At 37.2% G+C, this 15,173-nt stretch overlaps 1 protein-coding gene across 1 annotated transcript; it reads left to right on the forward strand.

The window, feature by feature from the left end:
- The first annotated feature begins 1,093 nt into the window (after positions 1 to 1,093).
- Positions 1,094 to 11,184, forward strand: LOC123764986 (uncharacterized). The gene is made up of 5 exons (XM_069333365.1): positions 1,094 to 1,228; positions 4,418 to 4,616; positions 5,438 to 5,674; positions 7,260 to 7,502; positions 10,637 to 11,184. Exons 2-5 carry the CDS (start codon positions 4,443 to 4,445, stop codon positions 11,144 to 11,146), a joined length of 1,164 nt encoding a protein of 387 aa, XP_069189466.1. The 5' UTR covers positions 1,094 to 1,228; positions 4,418 to 4,442; the 3' UTR covers positions 11,147 to 11,184.
- The last annotated feature ends 3,989 nt before the right edge of the window (positions 11,185 to 15,173 follow it).

Here is a 15,173-nt window from a genome sequence, read left to right on the forward strand (position 1 = left end):
GTAAGTATGTCCAAAGAAACAATGCAATTTAAAAATGAAATACTGTATATCTATAAGAATTCTTACTCCACTGAAAAGATAATAAGGTTTGTTTTGATTTTAAATAATTTTTTATTTATTTATTTATTTATTTATTTATATACAAGAAGGTACATTGGGTTTGAGAGAATACATAGCATAGTATTTACAATCTTGTAATTTTTCCTTGCTTGCTTCTTTATTGACAGCAGATGAGCGTTAGTCTTTAAATAGCAGACGCCCAGTATATCAGAATATTGTGATAGAGTGTAGAGAGAATGTTAAGAAAACTGGGTATAAAGTAAGATTCATGTGGATCCCTTCACATGTGGGAATACTGTCCCTGGAATACGATCCCCGCCGCGAAGAATCGTTTTTACAACCAAGTACTCATTTTACTGTTGAGTTAAACAGAGGCTACAGTTAAGGATTTGCGCCCAGTAAATACTCCCCGGCCAGGATACGAACCCAGGACAAAGCGCTCGCGGAACGCCGGCCGAGTGTCTTACCACTACACCACGGAGACTGTGGTCTGAATCTTGTACGCGCAGCGTTTCGGGCAGGTCCTTTTTCTAACAGATAATTTTAAGTAGGTAAATTCTAGCAGTATTAATAAAATGATAACAGATACATTGCAAGAAAAAAATGAGATGAGAGAGATTAGTAAGTATATTAAAGCACATTGGTATATTAAAGCTCTGATTATGTAAATATGATAGAGCCCAGTAGCTCAGGAATCTGTACACCAGTTGATTGACAGTTGAGAGGCGGGACCAAAGAGCCAGAGCTCAACCCCCGCAAGCACAACTAGGTGAGTACAGCCACACGCGCTGACTCCCTCTAGTGTAAATATACCATAAGGTCCGGCGGTCGTGTCTGTCATAAGCGTCACCAACAGTTCTTTAGTTTAAACGTGAACAAAAATTTGAAAACATCAGTGTTTATTTTTTAAATTTATTATTGACACAATAATATCAATTGTTCCATTAGTAATAATAATATTGACAGTACCTTAAATGCGAATAATAATGAACAATGATTTCATGAAAGATTGGGATTGAGTAGGATAGCCGTACAAGAACGGTAGCGGATGTGTTGTGATACATGTGTTGTGGTGGCTGCTCCTTCACTGCGGGCGCATCCGATCCCACGATCGTCGTCGCCCCTAAATCAACACAACAACAACTCCTTCACTGCTCATGTACAGCAGGTAAACACTCATGCACCAAGTAATTCTCTACGTTCATAGCTGAAACAAATGTTATTTGGTATAGTTTTACTTTTTATAGTAAATGTTTTTTTTTTAACTAACTCAGCAACGCAGAGAACCTGTAAAGGATGCATACGCATCACTTTAACTTGGAGTAGTAACAACTTTAATTAAATGTGCTTTTACAGCACATACAAGAGGATAAGACTCCGTTCCTTCTCCTCATCTTGAGGTTATCTTGAGATGATTTCGGGGCTTTTTAGTGTCCCCGCGGCCCGGCCCGGTCGGTATCAATAACGCCAGCATCAGATCAGGGTACAATTACCACAAGTTCGAATTTCATCTGGCCAGTGAAGCTAGTTGAAATGTCGTCCGAATCATACACTCATTCAGATAGTTTAACTAGATTTCTACTGATTGATTGATGAAGATTAAGCCACTCGGAGGTGGCATGGGCATGATTAGCATGTAAAGATTTCTACTGATTGGAAAATGGAAGACACAGTTTTGCCTTTTGTTACTTGGATATAAAAATATAATTTATAGTTAGCATTAAATAGGGAGGGAGTACCACATCTGGCTAGAAGAAGGAGACATTTAGCCTCTGAGGAAATCACACGTAACACATTAGAGGGAATGTTATTTTAATTATATAATAATACAGTTATTATTCTTCTAATTTATAGTTAAGCTCCTTCTAATTTATAGTTAAATAATATTAATACAGTATATAAAAAGACAATACAAATTTACACATTTTATAAAAAACTCTTTAACCAAAATCGTTAATGAAACTTTTAGTTCCATTTCTTTTGGCTCGTGTAAAGTCTCTCACAAATAGAGATTCTGAATTTTTAAAAATTATACTTTGTAATACTGTATTAGCCATTAATTTAAAGGTTAAGAAAATTCCTGTATGTGATAATTTGTGATTTGTTTGTCGGTGGCTTTCACCCTTCAGTATTCTGGCAGTGTGTGACAGAACTCGCCTGTAGACACTTGAGCAAAGCTTATCTTGGGAAGTTTTTGTAGCACAAAATAATATAATGTTTTTAATTATAACAAATTTGTGGATATTGTAATTATTATTGTTGGAATTTAATAGTTAGAGCAAACAAGGTCCATACTGAGCACCAAGCTGCTTGAGGAAAATTTTTGTTTGCCGACAGAAAAATAAGTACTGCATAATAATAATAATAATTTTTATTCATGAAAATGTGTATTCAAAGAACATAAGAGGAAAAGACAATTGTAGGGATAAGGGGTTACACATACAAATGAAGCCACTACCATGCAAAGTGTTTGGAGTAATTTAGATAATAAATTATTTATAGTTATAAATGGATATACAGTACTAATAGATAAATACTCTGACATATGTGAAAATGTTAAAGAAGTATAACAAATGATATACAATATAAAAGTGCTACTGCTGACAGGCATAGACTATTACATTATGGAATCTGTACTTCTAGCAACAGTACATAAGTTTTTTTTTTTAACGTTAATAACAGAAAGAAACATCTTGTAAATTAGTAAAATTTAAGGGTTTAATGCAGTAAACACTTAAAAATAAACAAGTTAACTTATAGGACTTGAGTAAGCAATTTTACAAATGTAGCAGCTTTGTACCATGTGTCCTTGCAGCAGCAGTCTCTGGTGAAGTGGACACCAACCCCCATTCCACACAGAAGTCAACGCTTTAAAATTATCCAGTGATGCAAGATATATATATATACTGTATATATATATGTTATGCATCCTCCTTTCCCTTGTATATGTGGTTTTAATTGTTTTGGCTTTTTGAGGCCTATCTGAATACATAGAACCAGGGCTATATTAATTTTATGGTAATTATCCTTCATTTACTTTATGCAATACAGTAATTGTTTTTAATGTTTAATTATTGGATTTCTGGTAATTTCCTATTGTGTGTGAATTTGCATCAATAGAAGTAATGAAGATAAAAAGGAAGATGTGTAAGTTTCAAGCTGAATGGAGAAACGTATAAGAACATAAAGAACTGGCTAATAAAAGTGGATGATACAATTTACATGCTTGTGCATGTAAATTATGTAAATGTTAAGTTAACTGTAAAGTAAGGATTATAAAGTATCAAATAAAGTTTAAACAAATGATGTTTAGGTATAGTGCATATTTATTTGAGAATAGTGAGAAAAGTTTATTTTTGAAGGTACAATACACTGTACTGTATCTGGAATATAACCCTAGTTTTCTCATGAGTTTGATTTGCCCGAGTTTGGCTTTACATTTTTGTTTTTTTTCAAGAATGCAACACTTGCACAGATTAACACCACCTGTATCATGGTTTGATACCAAAATCATCCAGAAAAAATACATTGTTAATACTAATATAAAGCTTTTTTAATTATAAATTTTTGTTATTAAATATAAAAATTAAGATGATTACCATGCAACCCTGATTTTCTGGACTGGTTTGTACCTCTGGATGTCCAGATAACTTAAAATCCAGGTAATTGAAGAAAATATTGTGTAATTTTTAGTGGGCTAAATCAGTTAAGCTGGCTTTATCATGATTATCAAGATACATAACCCATTGCATCAGAAAAAATTGGATTGGAATTTGTTAAATGCATCCAATTTTCCAATGCATTGATTTCTGTTGGGTAAGAAAATTGACTGCACATAACCTCTTTTATTACACATTTTTTGTGTGCAAATTTATTTGATAAAGGGCTACTGTAGGGCATACGTTAATCTGTGTATTTATGTATTTACATATGTAGCTTAGCCTAGCATTTTAAAAGGACTACAATCACCTTCTGTGGTTGATTGTTCAATAAATCCCTGAACTATATGTTTAACAAATCTCTCACCCTGTCCATGGAGGACAGAAGAAAATGTATATATGCTGGTTAGCATTTTTAATGTGTGGCCACGTCTGTGGTAGAAAATAATAATAAAAAAAATGTAGTTAGAGAGTTCAGATATTTTTGTTATAAATATTGTATGATAATAAGTTTATTTTTGTTTTGGTTAGGTGAATAGTGTTAAATTAATTACACACCAAACATTTTTCATTACAATATGTTGGGACTGGGAGCAAATAATTGGACTGATAATTAGACAAATGGGTAAAGTCAGAAAGACATAAACTTAATTTGAATAATTTCTGCCTAATCACTATAACTAGACTTATCTCCCCAGCTTGCTGCTATTCTAACAAGTCAAGATGAAAGAGGTTCCATTAAGTACTTGCGAGAGAACATCAATAGTGTCCACCATTCAGGCTGGGCTTCGATATGACAACCGAGAGTTTCTCGAAGTTCGAGACATAACGCTTACTTTTGGTAAGGATTATGGATGCTGCACTGCCACCATTGGACAGACTAGAGTGATAGCTCAGGTATGTCTGAAAATCATCCTTCGTTTTTCAGCTGTTCATCTGGAGAGAATTACAATTTGTTTAAATTGTATCTTAATTAACTACAATAATGAAATGTTTTAAAATGGTAAAATTTGGAGATTATATTTTTTGTTTAATTGTTCATGACATTATCTTGAATTCATCACAATTTACTTTCCTAGTTCTTATTTGATAAAACAAGTCATTCATTTATCTCGGCTGATTTTGTTTCCAGTGTTATAAAATTCCACAGCATCACTTACCTCCCTTCACATCTGCTTCCCCCACACCTTCCTCATCATCACTTGCCTCCCTCCACACCTGATTCCCCACACCTTCCTCATCCAACCTGCCCTCCTGCAAAGAATGTCACTTTTCACTTGTATGTGTTACATAAGGCCAAAAATTGTCATACTAGAAAATGGAAGCAGCTTGCGAAAGTGATGTACTGTCCCTTTTCTGTTTTGGGTCCTCTGGTAGGTTAGAAGAGGACACTTTAAATGGACCATTTTCTTGACGTTGGGAAATCTTAGGACAGGCTGCCTTATCATCACTTGCCTCCCTCCACACCTGCTTCTCTACACCTTCTTCATCATTGCTTGCCTCCCTCCACACCTGCTTCTCCACACCTTCCTCATCATCACTTGCCTCCCTCCACACCTGTTTTCCCACACCTTCCACCTGGTATGATCTTGAGGCTTATCTGTGTTAGTGACTAAGCTCAGGGAGTCTACCAGAAAGGGACATTTCATGAAAGTAAACACATGATTTTTTTCAACAAATATATATTCCATACAGTATTACATTCCACTGTATTACAGGTAACTTGTGAAGTGGTTGAGCCAAGGCCATCTCGACCGAGTGAAGGCAAATTATCAATTTCTGTTCACTTATCACCCATGGCTGCACCCCATTTTGAACCTGGAAGAGGAAATGATCTTGTTGACGAGTTGCAGTTAATCCTGGATAGAAATATCAAAGAGTCACGGTGTCTTGATCTTGACTCCCTGTGTATCATGGCAGAGGAGTGTGTGTGGCATATTCGAGTGGATGTCACGGTAAGTTTAGCTTCTCACTTCTTAAAAAAGTGTATGTACCGTTGATCACCTTGTTTATAATGATTCTTCACTTTATTAATTTTCATATAAAGCAAATGTTATGAATAAATTACCCACATGTAAGAAAAATTTACGTAAGTGTTTCAACTACTCATCTTACTATCTCATTTTAGATTCAAAATGATTAATGAACTTAATTAACTTAATTAACAGTAAACTAGTGTTTAAACAGTCTCTCCTAATGGCTTTGTTATGTTACTTTTTCTTTTCTTAAGCTTTCAATTCAATATTGTGAGAACACCTTATCATATTGACTTGAAATTTAAAACACTTACTATATTTGAGCCAAAAGTTATTCCTGGCTTCATATTTCAGCAAAGTGTTAACTTTTATTTTGAACTTTGTCCTGAGGGTGGGTGTCTGTGCTTCTTGTTGCCTTGTTTTTGCTTCTCATGCATATTTTTTCTAAACACTGTTGCATAAGCCTTGAGACTTTTTCACCTTGAGGGCCTGTGGCTGGAGTTCCTTTCTCTAATTACTTACTTTCTACAGCTTGCTTTAACTGGATGATATCCTCCAGTATTCCAGTATTCCGACCGGCTCCAGAGGGAGCCGGTCGGCCGAGCGGACAGCACGCGGGACTTGTGATCCTGTGGTCCTGGGTTCGATCCCAGGCGCCGGCGAGAAACAATGGGCAGAGTTTCTTTCACCCTATGCCCCTGTTACCTAGCAGTAAAATAGGTACCTGGGAATTAGTCAGCTGTCACGGGCTGCTTCCTGGGGGTGGAGGCCTGGTCGAGGACCGGGCCGCGGGGACACTAAAAAAAAAAAGCCCCGAAATCATCCCAAGATAACCCCAAGATATTCCCCCAAGTACCAGTAGGATCTTGTGGTGACATTTGAAAGGTACTGTATTAATGATGCTGGGATGTTTCTAATTTTCCACGCACATGAAAGTGCAGGTCACTGTTCAGAACTTTCAAATACTGCATTGTTATGGTAGCCATATCTTTCAGAGCTTTCAAGGTTTTCATTATAGTACAGTATATCAAAGTCTGGATTTTCAAGTTTGCACTGTACTGTATATTCTACAGTTACATGAAGTCAATTGATGGAGTATAAAGGCATCAGAAAATACCAAGAATCCTGGTCAGTACATTTGGAAAAGTCATCCTGGAATAGTTTCCAGAATGTTTGGTTTTCAACTCTGTGTCAGCTGCGTGCACTACTAAACTTTTATGTTTTAAAAACTTTGAGGTACACTTCAAACAATGGTAGGGGGGAAAACTACATTATGTGCATATGTTTTTAATTTTTTTGTTTTCCAATTATTGTGTTACTGTTGTAATATCAGTAACGGCATGTAGCCCTGCAAAACTCGTTAGACACTACTAGTATTGTTCCTTGTGAGTTGGTATGTATCAGTATTTTTTCTTTAGCTATTGATGCTTCTTAATTTACTTTGAATAATACATTTTGAAGTCATGCAGTTTTTAATTTTAGTTATACAGTAGTTAATACATCAAAAATGGTGAGAAGAAAATATTTACTGCTAAATTTTAATAAAATGTAACTTTTGTTTCAGGTTCTGAATCATGCAGGTAACCTAGGCGATGCATGTAATATAGCTTCTGTTGCGGCTCTACGCCATTTTCATCGTCCTGATGTAACAGTAGAAGAAGACGGGCGTGTCACCATTCACACTCTGAAGGAGCGTGAACCTATTCCCACATTCATGAAGAAAGTGCCTGTTTGCCTCACATATGCATTTTTTGTAGTTGATGATAAGTATTATATGCTTATGGATCCCACTGAAAAAGAAGAAAGGGTAAGGAATTTTTTAACTAAATTTTTGTAAATTTTATTCATAGAACAGTTTTATTAATACAGTATTAAATATGCAATTATTATACTGGGTATGTGTTATGTCTCACATTACTTTGCACATACTTCTGCTGCAATGTTTTTCATGCATTCCTTTTCTCCTTAACCACTGCACTGACATAACATGGGGTATGGTGGCACCACCCGACTCAGGAGTGATGTTATGATATCTTAAGAATCAAAATGCGCGCACGGAAGGCTGGGTACAAGATGGACGCCTGAGACCTCCAGTGAGTGGCAGCCATCTTGAAAAAAATTCTCAGTATGCCCCAGGGTCGTGGGTAACCATGGCTCGTGCATGCGCCTCTGACTCCGAATCCCCTCTCGGACGCAGTGTCGAAAGAGCGCTCTCTTATGGTGAAATTCAGACTTTATGGTTTGAAGAAGATAAGAGTAGTGATCTTGATGAAGGAAGGCATGATAAAGACCTAACACAAGTGATAGAGCATGATGAGGATGATACATCAAGCGTATCCAGTACAGGGCAAGTGCCAGGCATGCTGCGGCCTCCCAGGCCATTGCCTTCACCATTATTATCACCACCTGTGTCGTCTCCAATTTTTGAAGAAAGTGATACAGTACTATAGATGAATAATTTTCTGTGTTCAGTGATGCTGCTTCTGATACAAGTAGCATAGATGAACCGAGTGTTAGTGACTTCCAAGGTGGTGTTACTATGCCAGTGGTGGTGATGCCAGTACAAAATGCATGGGTGAATTCACAAGGGAGGACTGTGATAATTTTGTACTACACAAAATCACAGTTTGATGATACTGTACTGATGTTGGTGTTGCACCCACTTTCTCATATACAATACAGGTAAAGATATGAGTGAAAGTGAATATTTTATGGCTTACTGTATTTTGATAAGCCATTCATGCAATACTGCATTTTGCTGATGAAACCAATATGTATGCATTGAAACTTCAAACATGTAGGTGGCTTATTACCTGTTTCATTTATGACATGATGAAAGGACACCACTATGGCTGAATTGTACGTGTTCTTAGCTCTGTGTATGCTTATGAAACATTCTGTGGAACACGTAATACAGGATTACTGGAAACATTTTTGCGCTGTTCCAAGCCAAGTACAACAAGTATAAGTTCAAATATAAGTTCAACAAGTACCTGTCATGAGTCAGGTTCCTGATATTTCTATGGTGCCTACACTTTGAAAACATTGCAAATGTTGATCGAAATTAGCGACTTTGGAAAGTGCAAAAAGTGTTCAGCACTATCAGATAATTTTGTTATCAGACAATAACACTTAAATTTTTGCGCAATACCAGAATGTCACAATAAAAGCCTCAAAGCATGGAGGTTAACAGCCTAGGACACTTCCTGTGAACTATGTAGTGCCTCTTTTCCTTCCCTTTTTCACCAACTTACTACGCTTTTTTTTTTTTAGGGATCTCATTGTCTGCTCCCAAACACATATTTACCGTGTTTTACATTCCCATTCCATTAAATCGTCTAATACGGTATCTTAATATTTTACCAAAATTACCAAAATTTTTCTATAAATTTTACACTTCTTTCCACTGTCATCTTCCTTACATTTAGTCACCTGCTATACATTTTTCTCTGATTCAAGCACCCATCACCCACTTACCCTAATTTTGAACAGCACTGCATAATGATCTGACTCCACAAACATTCCTCTCATAAACCTCTCATCTTTTCACACTACATTACTTGTACAGCTTCAATAAACAGTGAGTTTACAATCAATCATATTAATTTGCAACATTTCATCACTTTGCCTCCATGAATACCTGTGATGAACCTATGCTCAAACAAAGTATATTTACACATGCCACTTTCCAACAATTTCTCCACTACATTTACAGCCCACCCTAGCACTCATCTCCCCCAGAACAATAACTACACTCTTGAAGCTTCCCCACTCAATCAGTATGATTCCAGAACACCTTTATCTCATTCTTTCCTATGAGACTAGGCTTTGATTATATGGTACTTCATTAAAATGGCTTTATAGATAATAATTCAATATAGATATAATAACATTTATGTAAACGTGTGGTTGACTACTGTACTGAATAACCAAAAGATTTTGGTCAGTGATTCTAACATGAATCTTCTTTGTATATATCTTACATTCTTTTTCACTTGAGTAGGAAGTTGATTAATCAATTCTTCAAAGTTCATTTTCAAATTTGATTGGACCTGATGCATTTTGCCTAGTCCAATTTAGTCTCCTCCAGAGAGAGTGATAGTGAATTACCAAATAAGAATTTAGTAATAGTTTGTCCATGAGGGTGTACTGAACTGTGAGGTGGTTATCCCATCCTCTTGACAGATTAATCTGGTCCTGCATTCTCACTGGTCAGCTGGAAATGATGGGTAGAACATCAATTGGAAGTTCTATTTTGGTTGTGTTGAGAGAAGGATGGACCTAGATATAAATTGGCTATGGATAAATTTGAGAATAATTATCATTCTGTATAATACTTTATGATTGAAAATTAGGAATTAAATCTCTATTGACTTAACACAAGCACAGTATATAACAAACAATTTAATAGAAATATCAGCCTCTGGATGTTGATAGCAAAGCTGTGGAAGGACAAGAGAGACAAATATAGTCATTTTGTATATGTCCCTGGACAATGGTGTGTAAACATTGTTATTTCTTAGTAGTAATGCTACTCCATTTAAGGGTTCATCATCCTCCTGGTCATATTTCTCGGTAAGTGCTATACAGGAATAGAGTATTTACTTCTGTTTCCTCATTCTGGTCACTAGTGTTTGTCAACAAACTTAGCAGCTGGTCTTTTTAATGGTAAAAATGCTCTATATGATGGACACACCACGATTTTATCATGCATACAGAATGCAAATACTGTTCATAAAAACATATGTGAGCGCTCCCAGCTTATATGATGGAACAAGTGTAAACATGTGTATTTGTGTTTATAACGCCATCCAAATATGAATGTTATTTCCGAAGCTCTTAAATATATATACAGTATTGCATATATATTGTATTTTTAAGAATAATTAGAATTAGAGAGTACAGTGATAATTGATTTATGAAATTTTATTATTCCAACAGGTGATGTCTGGGAAGTTAATGGTTGGCTTAAATCCTCATGGAGAGATAACCTCACTCGTATTTCCAGGCAGAGTGTCACTTCAGAAAGAACAAATTATGGGTTGCATTCGTAATGCATTTTCTAAAGCTAAAGCTTCAGCTGAAATGGTACAAAAATCAGTAGATGAAGACTTAGAAAGGAGGAAAGCACTGATCAAACCAGAAGGCTTTACCAATTGCCTTACATCTGATGAAACCTACTTAAAGCAGAGAATCATGAGAAAAATAAAAAGTAAAAACAAATCAGAATTTAGAATTCCACAGGAACCTGTAGAAGACCTCCAGGATCTGATGGAAGTAGTGCAAGTTGCAAAAGATCCATTTGAGTCAGATGAAGAAGCCTTACCGACACCACCTATGAAAATAAAGAAGCACATTACAGAGACAACAACGAGCAAAGCCATGGATGTGTCCAGTGACAGTGAAGAGGAAGAAGTGACAGGAAAATTGACTTCGAAAGATTTGCAATAAATTGTACTCAATTACCACTCAATAAAGTATGTGATTAATTAACGTGTAAATTTATCCATTTTATATAATCTTTGTGGCATACAGGGATTTTGGCAAAATATATATATATTTTTTTATATTTCTAACATTGTCTTTTATACCCAGTGCTCCCTCCCTTTCCAGCCCATTGCCGTCGTGAGGAAGCTTGGTGGGCGACTGTCGTAGTGTGATGCTCTATGGGACAGCTTGTCCTCTGTCCATTTGAATTCTTATGCTCCTGCTGCTGTCTTCATAAATTTTGCTGGTTGCTTTTTACTCTTCCTCCTCTTTCATTTTTCCTCCCCACCTCTTTTCCTTTCCGATTGTCCCCGTTCTGCTGACTTTTTGCCATTCTTGAATATTCTTTCCGATGTCTTCTTCTGTTCTGATGCCGGGTGTTTGGGAAGGCACATTCTCTCACCCGTAGAACTGTGGTACCTGACTTTGTCGAGCAAGGGGAAACTTTTATTGTCAAAATTTCCCTTCGATGCTGAGCCCGATTTTGACAGACTGACGGTTCTTAAGGTGGCAATTGCAAGGTGTATATCCATGATGCATCCCTGGGGGTCCCATCTTTTTGGATATCCTATCCTCTATTTGTGGCTCCATGATGGATATGGGGGCTTATTCATGGACAAAATTTTTACCTGTTCATTTTTATGCTATTCTCTGACATCGATTTAACTTCTCAGACTCATGGGGTTGGTGCCCATACCCCAAGTCGGACTATGCTGGAAGGCCGGGCTCTGTAGTGCTGTGATCGCTATTGTCTTCGTTACTTTGTGTGGTCCCTACAACTCCCTCACTCTCCCTTATGGCATACTTTGACCACTACCGCTCCTGTGGGCCCTGTTCTCTTTCACCACCTTCCCCTTTCTGTACAATTATCCTGCCTGCAAGGTTCTCTTTCTCGCGGTTTGTGTTGCCAATATTTCTCCTCATGTCGTTCTATCCTTGCCCCCATGGAGGGACCCTCCTCCATGTCCCTCTTCCTAAGATTTGTAAAACCTTGGCCTGCATGACAAAAGCTTTTTCAGTTCTCCTAGTTCTATAGTCTCTTGCTGACTTTTCTTCATGCTCTCGCTCCATTTCTGTCTTCATAGATGGGGTCTGCCGACGTTGTAGGCTACTCTGCTGTGTTTCCTGACTATACCTATACGTGTTGCCTGCCCTCGGAAACTAGCATCTTCACGGCAGAACTTTATGCAATTTGGTATGCCCTTCATCAACTGTTTTTTGCTCTCAATCTTCCTTTGTTGTTGCAATTGACTCTCACAGTGCCCTCATGGCTTTGGAGTTCTTTAATCCTGTCCATCCTGTGATAGTCGAAATTAAACATTGGTTGTTTCTTATCTCCAGCAGATTTAAGACAGTCGAGTTTGTTGGGTTCCCAGCCAAACTGGTCTCTTTTAAATGAGCTGCTGCTAAGGAGACTATCTACACTTGCCCCATTTCCTACAAATGTGTTCATTATTTTGACTTCTACCCAGTTATTCATTCCTCAATCCGTACCTGTTGGCAGAATCAATGGTCTTCTGTTACTGGTAACAAACTGCATGCTGTTATGGATAGCATGCTTTGATGTAACTAACATTGCAGTGGTTAAGTTTTTTGGATGATAAAACAGCAAAAATTGTTTTGAAAAGCTCAGTGGAAAATCATACCCCCATTTCAGACTTCATAGACGTTGTTGACTTGCAATAGGAGCCAATCATCCTTGAAGATCGGCACGGGGCTGAACCCCAACCACGCTCTCCACGACACTCGCAATACAATCACACATCACAGAAAATTGTGTGAGGCTAACTACAAGCATCTGGCCAATCTTGGACAAATGTTGTAACAGATATAGATGTTAAACTTAAATCTATTTTAATTGAACAAGTTGTGTATTGTTAACTTACAATGTTAATGTTATCAAGTTATTTTACCCAGGGTAACACTTTCATCTACAGTATTTCATTACCCTTAATATTTTCTTCAAATTTATATAATTTATAATTAAAGTTATTAATAATTAAATTTATTAATAAACTATTCTCGCCATAGTGTGTTTGAATCATAAGACGAAAACTGCTTGGTACCCTCGCTGTGTGGGTGTTGTGGTGAAAGACTTTTCTATTGTATTTTCTGACTTGTATTTCGTATGCGGTGAAAGACTTCTTTCACCGACCTTTCCGACCTCATGGACCACTAAATTCATAATTTTAAATTCCACGGACCACTAATTTAAATCCCACAGACCACTAATAAGGTCTTATTCCCAACAGTCATTTTTGTTAAAGCAGGTACTTACTTGTGCATATTTTCACGCATTCTTTGAAGTATTCAAATGGTTTCGTAGCTAAATCCGGAAAGAAATTCAAAATATTTCTTTGTTTTTTTTCACTTATTATGGGTTTATTGCATTCGAATCTGAAACCAAACAAGAACTTATAGTTTTTATTAAAGTCAAACCATTTGATGTCATTAAATATAACTAATGGTTTTTATGTTCGTTGCTTCACTTATTAATTTTCATAATTTTTTTAATAATAAATTTATGTACACACAATTGACAAAAAGTGATTGAATACTGTGTGTAGGCCAACAATGTATTTCGTATGCTTATGTTTAGTTTAACATATAAACTTGTCCCTGACACAGCTGAAAAGAAAGATCTTGCGACCCACAATTTTTTTTTTCTGCTATTCTTTCTGGTAACGTCGTCCAGAAACATTCAAACACTGATGGGAAAGACTATATAATAACGGCCAATAGTACACAATACACCAGACGGCACCGCTCCTGTGCCAGGTAAGTCCACTACGGGCTCACCATAGCCCGTGCTATTTGCCCCGCTCCTGTGCCAGGTAAGCTACAGGCTCACCATAGCCCGTGCTACTTGGAACTTGTTCCGAGTAGCTGAATCTATAACAACAACAACAACAGTACACGATAATCACATCGTACAGTAAGCAATGAAATGTAATTGCGCTAATAATTCAAATCGGAAATGGCAATAACCACATTTGCCCAGGGACCACCATATGATAATAAAATCGGGGGATATTTGACAAGTTGCCGACTTCCTGTCCCTGTCAAGACCACTAGAGAGATGGTGGTTAGGTAAATTAAAGGCTAAAGTTTCGTAGAAAAGTCTCAGCTTAAGTCAAGGGCCACTTCTAGATGGACCGTTCTACTGTTAGCACATGTGAAAGAGCAAATGTGAACTTTCTGTGGCTTATCATTCTCAGTGTTCATAATAGAGCACCTGCATGATAGGACCAGCCCATCTTCTGGTAAAGGAGGTCATTGATATTAGCACCTGCCTCATTCAAACCTTTAACATACAATTAACGCAGTGCCCAATGCAGACGATGAGTCACAATAACGTGGCTTAAGATATGAAGACTAAAAGCATATCTTCGTTTTTCCCTATAATTCCCTATAAGTAGTTGCCCGGCATTCGGTATTCAGTACCGCATGTAACCTGTTAAGGTATTTATCCTCTACCCCTCCATGACTCCATGACGTGTTTCATGGTGCGCTATCTCATTTCGTGCAATTTTGATAAGGAGCAGTGGACGGATGGCCGGTGTAGGGACGTCTGCTTTGATTGATGATTGATGAAGATTAAGGCACCCAAAAGGTGGCACGGGCATGAATAGCCCGTAAGTGGTGGCCCTTTTGAGCCATTACCAGTATCAAGAGCTGATATTGGAGATCTGTGGGGGTGCGACTGCACCCTGCGTGACGGGAGATGTCTCTCGTGACGTCTGCCTTCTGTAATCTTCCCTAATATTGTAAAAGTCTGTCCCCATTCTTTCAGATGCCCAAGTTTCTGATTAATGGAATCTTCGGAGGATTACTTTTATGGTTTATTACTAAAAACTCAAGCTTAATTGTCTAAATAGACTTCTCCCTGAATCTGGTTTATCTAGTATTTCAAGAGTTCAAGTGGAGGGTTTTCCCCTATTTTCTTATCATAAGGACTTGAACATTTACGTCGTTACCCCACTCGCTACGC

Source organism: Procambarus clarkii, chromosome 29 (assembly GCF_040958095.1).
Source record: "Procambarus clarkii isolate CNS0578487 chromosome 29, FALCON_Pclarkii_2.0, whole genome shotgun sequence".
Lineage (NCBI taxonomy): Eukaryota > Metazoa > Arthropoda > Malacostraca > Decapoda > Cambaridae > Procambarus > Procambarus clarkii.

What these genes read in the sequence shown, in the direction of transcription:
- LOC123764986 (XM_069333365.1), top strand. Translation starts at nt 4,443, where the DNA reads ATGAAAGAGGTTCCATTAAGTACTTGCGAGAGAACATCAATAGTGTCC. An exon ending in ATATTCGAGTGGATGTCACG is followed by an intron (nt 5,675 to 7,259) that starts GTAAGTTTAGCT and finishes CTTTTGTTTCAG; the next exon opens with GTTCTGAATCATGCAGGTAA. An exon ending in CCACTGAAAAAGAAGAAAGG is followed by an intron (nt 7,503 to 10,636) that starts GTAAGGAATTTT and finishes TTATTCCAACAG; the next exon opens with GTGATGTCTGGGAAGTTAAT.